Source organism: Bison bison, unplaced genomic scaffold (genome assembly GCF_000754665.1).
Source record: "Bison bison bison isolate TAMUID 2011002044 unplaced genomic scaffold, Bison_UMD1.0 scf7180017864370, whole genome shotgun sequence".
Lineage (NCBI taxonomy): Eukaryota > Metazoa > Chordata > Mammalia > Artiodactyla > Bovidae > Bison > Bison bison.
The window spans coordinates 4,407,646-4,416,453 of record NW_011494942.1 but is presented as its reverse complement, the minus strand read 5'-3'; the positions used below and the strand labels follow the sequence as shown (position 1 = coordinate 4,416,453).

At 39.1% G+C, this 8,808-nt stretch overlaps 1 protein-coding gene across 4 annotated transcripts in view; it reads right to left on the bottom strand.

Annotated features, from left to right (window-relative positions):
• PLEKHA5 (pleckstrin homology domain containing, family A member 5) overlaps positions 1-8,808 on the bottom strand; it is a 260,819-nt gene that overhangs the window by 2,184 nt on the left and 249,827 nt on the right. For all 4 annotated transcript variants that reach the window (XM_010855923.1, XM_010855922.1, XM_010855920.1 and 1 more), the window contains 5 exons: positions 6,554-6,763; positions 5,557-5,697; positions 4,959-5,083; positions 3,179-3,324; positions 1,500-1,605 (listed from right to left, as the gene is read on the bottom strand). In XM_010855923.1, the coding sequence (XP_010854225.1) occupies positions 1,511-1,605; positions 3,179-3,324; positions 4,959-5,083; positions 5,557-5,697; positions 6,554-6,763 (717 nt within the window). In that variant the 3' untranslated portion in view covers positions 1,500-1,510. The remainder of the gene's footprint in view (positions 1-1,499; positions 1,606-3,178; positions 3,325-4,958; positions 5,084-5,556; positions 5,698-6,553; positions 6,764-8,808) is intronic.

The window sequence follows — 8,808 nt, the reverse complement described above, 5'->3', positions numbered from 1 at the left end:
GCTCAGTCGTGTCCAACTCTTAGCGACCCCATGGACTGCAGCCCACCAGGCTCCTCCGTCCATGGGATTTTCCAGGCAAGAGTCCTGGAGTGGGGTGCCATTGCCTTCAGTTAAAAATAAATCCTCTGGCTGAAAAAAAGGGACATAGGTTACAGCTTCTACCAAAAAAGGTGTGAATGGAAGTAGATCCTAGAAAATGTGAGCACTACTGGATAAAAAACTGAGTCAAGTTAGTGTCTGTAGTCATTTATTTTGAGAATCCAAAAATCAAAGAACATGTTTATAATTATGTTCAAAAAATCTGTAGGTGTTTTCATAGCTTTAACTGTTTAACAGAAATAGGTGGTAATCCTAAGGCACTAAACATTAGAAGATCTGGCAGATACAGAGAGAAAAAAAAAGTGCAGAAAAAGGTATAAAATGCTGACTCTATACCTCACAGCTTTTCTGAAAAATAAAGTATGTAAGTACAAAATTGATGTAAAATGTACCAATTGTTGATAAAGTTTAAAAGTAAGACTTCAGGGAGCTTCCCTGGTGGCTTATGGGTAAAGACTCCACCTGCAGTGCACGAGACATGGGTTAGATCCCTCATCCAGGAAGATCCCACATGCTGTGAGAACAGCTAAGCCTGAGCACCACAACTATTGAACCTGAACTCTTAGAGCCTGGGCGCTCCAACTACTGGAGCCTGTGTGCCCTAGAGCCCATGCTCTGGGACAAGAGAAGCCACCGCAACGAGAAGTCGATGCACCGCAACTACAGAGTAGACTCCACTTGCTGCAACTAGAGAAAACCCCGAACAGCAACAAAGTTCGAGCACAGCCAAAAATAAAGGCATAAAATTAAGAAAGAAAAAAAAAAAAGGACCTTAGAAAATTATTCTCATTTCTAAATTGTGGTCAAAGAAATACTGGTTGAGAAAGGGCCCTTCTCCCTGTCCCCACTAGTGGCTTTTAGATAACTACTTTACTGACTTAAAAGTATTCAGAAATAATTTCTGATGGATCTTAAAAGATTTTAGATTCCGTATCTAGTTGGCTGTACCATGACAACCTCTTTATCCTTAAAAATAATTAGCAAACTCTCAATATGTAAGATACATCACCCTGACTGTAAAAAACATTTCTGGATCAAAATGTAATGACTTGAACAGAATTCCCAGACCCGACTATGGAAAGAACCATGAGCTGGGAACACAGCTGCAAAACACCAGGAGGCCTGTCCTGGCACAGGCCCTTCCCTCCGAGTTGGGGTGTTTTTACAGACAATGAAAGAAGAGACAGGAGAAAATGTGGTCACGGAGCGCATCACTGAAGGGCCGATGTTGGAAAGCTTTATTGCCCATGGTTTAAGTTCTTGGTCTACTTGCTCTGCCAACTATCACTAATACACAGGACAGAATTCATTGCAGGTTTTGGTCACTCAAACAACAGAGGAATAAAAGTCAAGTTGAAACCTTTAACGGTAAACCACAGAATCGAAAGGAAATGACGTACTTGCTGTGAGACTACACACACATGAAGTGTGAGCCTTCCGTGAGCTGCGGCTGCGCGGACGGGACGGGTGACGCGGAGGAGTCGGGAGACGGAGGCAGGCTTTGCGCTAGAACACACCGAGAAAATGGGACAAGGTCAAAGCCGCGGAGACACCTCTGGAGCAGAAAATTCTGATGCTGTGGTCCCAGCACGATAAGAACATGTTCCGGGAAGGAATTATTAGCTGCATTTGGCTTCTGCGTTTTGGCTATTCTGACAGCTAATTATTCAGGATGAAATGTCTCTTGAAGACTGTTTAAAAATTCTTCTTCCTTGTACACCTTAAACTTATATAATGTTATATGTCAATTATATTGCAGTGAAACTGGAAAAAATTAAGAATTCTCTTTTTAATTTTTTTGTTTCAAGGTTAATTTTCAGGTGTCTTTAGTGACTTAACACTTTCTCACTTTAAAAGGCTTTTCTAGTTCCACGCAGCTAAATATTACAGATGGTTTAAGTGCTGGGGTTTAAATATATCCACATAGCCCTTTGGGCTTCTCTGGTGGCACAGTGGTAAAAAATCCGCCTACCAGTGCCAGAGACCCAAGATTCAATCCCTGGGTCAGGAAGACTCCTGGAGTAGGAAATGGTAACCCACTGCAGTATTCTTGCCTGGAAAATCCCATGGACAGAGGAGCCTAGTCTGCTAGGGGTTGCAAAGAGTGGGACAGGCCTGAGCGCGTGTGCGCACGCGCACACACACACATACACACCCTTTAACCCAGACCTGCTGTATGAATAACCTGATGTGACCAATGATAATTTTTTGTAAAAAATGAGAATGCCCATGCACATTGCCTTGAAAGTGATAAGAGACAAGGAAAATACAGTGCTTCACACTGGTTACAAAGGAACATGGCTGATAATATACATTTCCATGTTACAGGTATATAAGATACAGAAAATGCTCTTAAGAACAGTCCTAGGTAATTGAATTTCATTGTGCTTACCCTTCTGCAAAAAGACTAGGGGTGGGGGGTGGGAGGTGGAGAAAGGAAATAGATTTTGCTTATGGACTATGAGAAGGAAAGCTGATGATTTATACTAGTGGTATGATTGTCCTATGCCCTACCCTTGCCAAAAATCATAAAAAATATTTTGAAGAATCCAGAAAGTATAAAAGAACAGCATAGACAAAAATGTATTTTTTTACATGCTATACAGTTCATGATCCTTTACTATCAGAAAAACCCAGATGTGGATTATGGTAGGAGCTAAGTAAATCCATTCTACTATTAATAGTTTAGATTTTCAATCTTCCACAGTTCCCAGAGGGGGAGAGGTTTATGAATACTCTGGGAATGCAATGTCAGAGAAATAGGTAGAATTTCCAAGTTGTAAAAGATCTTCTTAGAAAAAAGTTTAAGGTATGTGTTAAGGTTAAGATCAAAAAAACAAACGAAGGAAGTGACATCCAAGCTGGAGAGAGAGGGCAGCTCTAATTGCTGAGACAGGACTGGCCCTGGATCCTGAGTAGCAGCAGTCTTCCTGACCATGCAGGTGTGGGAAGGCAAATACCTCTCAGCCTGCAGCTGATGTTCCCGAGTGGCTCCCTTGCTAGAGTCTCCACACAGCAAATAAATTCAGAGGTTCAGAGGAAGCACCGGTGAGAAAACTAGGAAACGTGTAATATCTACCTGCCATTGTCTGATTTCCTCTAGAAGCCTCAGGAGTTAGTTCATAAGAAAGAACGTTTTCTTCCTGCTCATGAATATCATCCTTTGTATCTTCTGCAGGGGGGCCTTCTGGTTTATGATTTGGGATCTGTGACTCCTCTTGAGGGCTAATGAAAATAGAAATATATTTTAAAATTTGTTATTTTTAAATCTATTTTTATTATTATTATTATTTTGGCTGCAGAGTGTGTGGAATCCCAGTTTCCCAACCAGGGACTGAACCCACGCCCCCTGTTTTGAAAGTGTAGAGTCTTAACCACTGAATTGCCAGGGAAGCCCCCCAAATTTGTTACATTAGAATGCAATTTTTTTCTTCCAACTGTTATGAAAAATCTTTACAGAAACGATGCAGCCATCTATATTTCATAACTGCTAACATTTTGCTCAAAGTTTTTTTTAAATCCACATTTTGTCAATTTTGTTTCATTCTAAGCCCTCAGCCTGCTCCTCCCCAAATTATTTTCAACCAGATTAAGGACCTATCACTCAATCTGTAAATACCATCAGATACCCAATCAGTGTTCAAATGATCTCAACTGCTTTATAACATCATCTTAAGAGTTACCTGTTTAAATCAGGATCCAAACAAAGTCTGATTATATTTGCCTGACAAGTCCCTTAATGTCTAATCTAAAACACACCACCCCAAGGCTTCCCTGCTGGCTCAGTGGTGAAGAACCTGCCTGCTAATGCAGGAGACATGGGTTCAATTCCTGATCCAGGGAGATCCCACATGCCTCGGGGCAACTAAGCTGTGTACCACAACTGCTGAGCCCACAAGCCTAGAACCTGTGCTCCCTAACGAGAGAAGTCACTGCAGTGAGAAGCCCGAGCACCGCAACAGAGAGGAGCCCTGCTCAAAGCAGCTAGAGCCCGCCCCAGAGCAGCAATGAAGATCTAGTGCAGCCAAAAATAAATAAGTAAATAAAACAAAACACAAACTAAAAGACCCCAGATTCACTTTTGCTATTCATTTCAGAGATAAGGCACTCCTATTACATGAAATCACAGTATTTCTCTTTTCTAGCACTGAGAATGTTTTTATGGAGGGTGAGATTGAGGAGATGCATTTTAAAAGGCTAGTTAACAAATACAATTAAAAAATAGAAAATCACTATAATTTTTGGAATGCTTATCAGACAGCTTAGACAGCTGATCAACGTCTGTCATTAGACAGACAATGGTAAGGTGCTTACTTTGCTACAGCTTGTGTGCCTAGAGATAGTCAGGAAGTTTGAGATCAATATGTACACACTGCTATATTTAACATGGATTGCCAACAAAGTACTACTGAATAGCACAGGGAACTCTGCTCAATGTTATGTGGCAGCCTGGATGGGAGGAGAGTCTGGGGGAGAATGGATACACGTATATGTCTGGCTGAGTCCCATTGCTGTCCACCTGAAATTATCACAATACTGTTAATCGGCTATACTCAATTATAAAATAAAAAGCTAAAATCACTTCCTAGGTGTTTAGCACAGAGTTAAGTGCTGCACATTTATTTTCTTATTTAATCCTTAAAACACACTTGTGAGATGGTTACTACTATTACCCTCATTTTTACAGGTGAGATACTCGAATTTAAGGTTATGTAACTTGCTTAAGATCCTACAGTTTGTAAGATATTACGGGAGTGGCATCTAAGACCTCTAACCATGAAAGTTACCATTTTTAAGCAGGTGAATTTAATTTAATGAATGATCCCTTTGTTTGCTTGTTTGTTTTCTCTAATTATTACCTGTATGGCACATGTTCAGGCACCTCTTTTTTGTCTCCTTCTTTATCCATCACTTCCTCAGAATTCACTCCATTTGGCTCAGGTGTGAAAAGTGTTTCAGAAAAAACATTTTCAGTTTTTTTAAACTACGGAAGAAGGAAAAATTTGCTTTTTCAAATGATTATTTTTTACCATATTTGCTATATGAGTGAATTATCTAGAATGATTCCCAAATAAAAGTTTATTAAATACTATACCATATCAAATATTTACTGAAATATATTTTAGAATCAAGTATATTAAAAATAGTGACATCCTTTCCTACATCAGAAGGACAAAAAGCGCACTGCCATTAGCTGGCTGCTTTGGGATTAAAGATTCTTTAATTGGGGTAATGGTAATTTATTCCAGCCTCAACTGATCATGTTTTAAGTTTTCAGTTAACCCAGTTTTTGACGTGGCTGAATATATTGATCGAATTACACGAAACCTATCATTTCACTGAGATCAGCATCCTCTGTGACAGAAAGCCACACAAAACTATCTTCAACCTTCCCACCTGATCTCATCTTAAAAAATCTATCCCTTTGGAATATGTGTCCTAAAATAATCTCGCTACCTCTCCGCTGAAATCCGTATTTTGAGGTTCAGCTTCTTTTAGTTGAACAGTGTCTGTGGCAGGAGTGTCATGGTTTGGCTTCATGTCATTTTCTCTGATGACAGTGTCCAGTTCCTTAGAGTTATCATCCTTTCTTCGAGCCTGTTCAACAGATAGACAGTATTTTAGATTCATACTATACAGGTATGTGTAGTTTCCAGATAGTACCTGCTAATTTTTTTTTTAAGTTGGCCCTTCATTTGCAAAGTTTCCTTATGAGAAACAACAGTAGCATCTTATATATGTTAATCGTCTATTTGGTAATGTGTAGAATGTACAGTTACTCAACTGTTAACCTCTCCTAGAAATGCCTGCTCTCCAACTACGCTAAGAGATTTCCATGATGATGGGGAGGCACTTTCAGTTATTCCACATCAATAAACAGGGATCGACCAACTGAAGCCTCTGGAAAGGTTCACTAGTCTGCTCTGATTTATGAATCAGGATAACCAACAAACAAATAATAAGAGATGGAATGGTGTCTCTTCATAAGACTGAAGTTAAAATGTGCTGCATACTACAACTTTTATTCCAAAGCTCTCCCCGGCTACAATTTAGGTCATGCTAAATTAGGATACAGAGTATTGCACATTTTATTGGGAGGGGAATTTGGGACTATCTTACATGGAAATTTTACATTTGTTGAAAGCAAATTTTATCTTCTTAGTATTTCTGTGACATATACAGAACAGGTTATGTCTTTACTGATTTATAGTAGAGGAGATTAAGTTTACAAGCAATAGGAGGGCAGTCAACAAGTAATTTAGCCCAGGTTTTTTTTAATCCAGGGCTATTTCCATTTTACCAAGCCGTCTTGGCATATCATAAGAGTTAAATAATATAACTATCTATGTTGCCAATATTTAAAAACCCATATACCATGTAACTCTATGATTCTAAGATTCAACTGATATTAGATTTACCCACAAGAATGAGTAAAAACAACTGATATAAATACCTGGGTAATCCTGAATGGATTATCCCTTAAATTTGAAGGACTTGGTAAGGGTGACTGGTCTAAAGCACCAATAAGGTTTAATCCTTTTTTCTTTTCCCTTAAGCATGCTTGTTGATGCCTCCTGATTCTTTCCATTTGCTCTTCCACAGTCATCCTAGGTCGAGTGCTTTCAGCTAAACAGAGCTGCTCCACTGCACTTCTTGGTCGTTCCTTTAAATTAAAAATAAACAGATGAATCCTGAATACAGGGTGAAAGTATGTTAAAATAAAAAAACGTTTAAAATGGACTTCCGTGGTGGCACAGTGGATATGAACCTGCATACTAATGCAGGGGACATGGTTCAGTCCCTGGTCTGGCAAGATCCCACATGCCACAGAACAACTGTGCCACAAAAGTCCTTGCTCTGAAGTCCTCGAGCTGCAACTACTGAAGCGTGCAGGCCGTACAACCCGTGCTCCACAACAAGAGAGGCACCACAACAAAGAGCCCACACACCACACTGAGGAGAAGCTCCCGATCACCACAACTAGAGAAAAGCCTTTGAAAAAAGAAGCAATGAAGATGCAGCACAAAAATAAACCTAATATTTTTAATTTTAAAAAAAAGTGTTTTAAAATGCATTAATTTTGTTGGCAAAACCAAAAGTGGCAGGTTTAGATGTCATTTACATAACACCAGAAAGGCAGATTACGAGTACACTAATGCATGATCAGTGATGGAGAGCGAGAGAGGTGGGAGGTAGGAGGAAGGGGAGAAAAGAGGAACTTAAGGAAGATATTTGCTTGTTTAAAACAAAATACCAAATGGTATGGCAGCTCTGAAGTGACCCTACCTCACAGTGCTAAAATGGGAAATTGTATAAAACTCAAATTAGGAGAAAAAAGAGGCATAACTTCTAAATATTAGTAATTTTTTTTCCCCTATGTTGCACAAGATTTTCATTATGGGATGTGGGTTCTAGTTCTCTGACCAGGAACAAACCTGGGCCCCCTACACTGGGAGAGTGAAGTCTTAACCACTGGACCACCAGGGAAGTCCCTCAGTAATTTTTGTTATTACAGTAAAAAATGTAATGTTTCAAGTCACACTTTTTTTTTTCACTGTGAAAAGACTGGTAGAGAAGATATTCTTAGTTTATGAGCAATAATAAAACTAAGGAAGAATTTATTTTCTATAAATCAGATGGCTATATTTTATATAAATATATATATATGCATATACATGGTTCACGTTTATGGTTTACTGAACGGTTTAAAAACATCAGTCACATTAAACAACCAGTTTTTACTTCTCACTTTCTTACTAAGTACACCAATAACTGTCAAAAGGAAATTTTAGCTTATTTGATATAACAGAAACTTTAGAGATTAAACATGTATGGACATCACCAGATGGTCGACACCGAAATAAGACTGATTATATTCTTTGCAGCCAAAGATGGAGAAGCTCTATACAGTCAGCAAAAACAAGACGGGGAGCTAACTGTGGCTCAGATCATGAGCTCCTTATTGCCAAATTCAGATTGAAATTGAAGAAAGTAGGAAAAACCACTAGACCATTCAGGTATGACCTAAACCAAATCCCTTACGATTATACAGTTGAAGTGAGAAATAGATTTAAGGGACTAGATCTGATCGACAGAGTGCCTGATGAACTATGGAATCAGGTTCGTGACATTGTACAGGAGACAGGGATCAAGATCATCCCCAAGAAAAAGAAATGCAAAAAAGCAAAATGCCTGTCTGGGGAGAACTTACAAATAGCTGTGGAAAGAAAAGAAGCGAAAAACAAAAGGAGAAAAGGAAAGATATACCCATTTGAATGCAGAGTTCCAAAGAATAGGAAGGAGAGATAAGAAAGCCTTCCTCATTGATCAATGCAAAGAAACAGAATGGGAAAGACTAGAGAACTCTTCAAGAAAATTAGAGACACCAAGGGAATATTTCATGCAAAGATGGGCTCTATAAATGACGGAAAGGGTATGGACCTGACAGAAGCAGAAGATATTAAGAAGACGTAGCAAGAATACACAGAACTGTACAAAAAAGATTTCACGACCCAGTTAATCATGATGGTGTGATCACTCATCTAGAGCCAGACATCCTAGAATGTGAAATAAAGTGGGCCTTAGGAAGCATCATTATGAACAAAGCTAGTGGAGGTGATGGAATTCCAGTTGAGCTGTTTCAAATCCTGAAAGATGATGCTGTGAAAGTGCTGCACTTAATATGTCAGCAAATTTGGAAAACTCAGC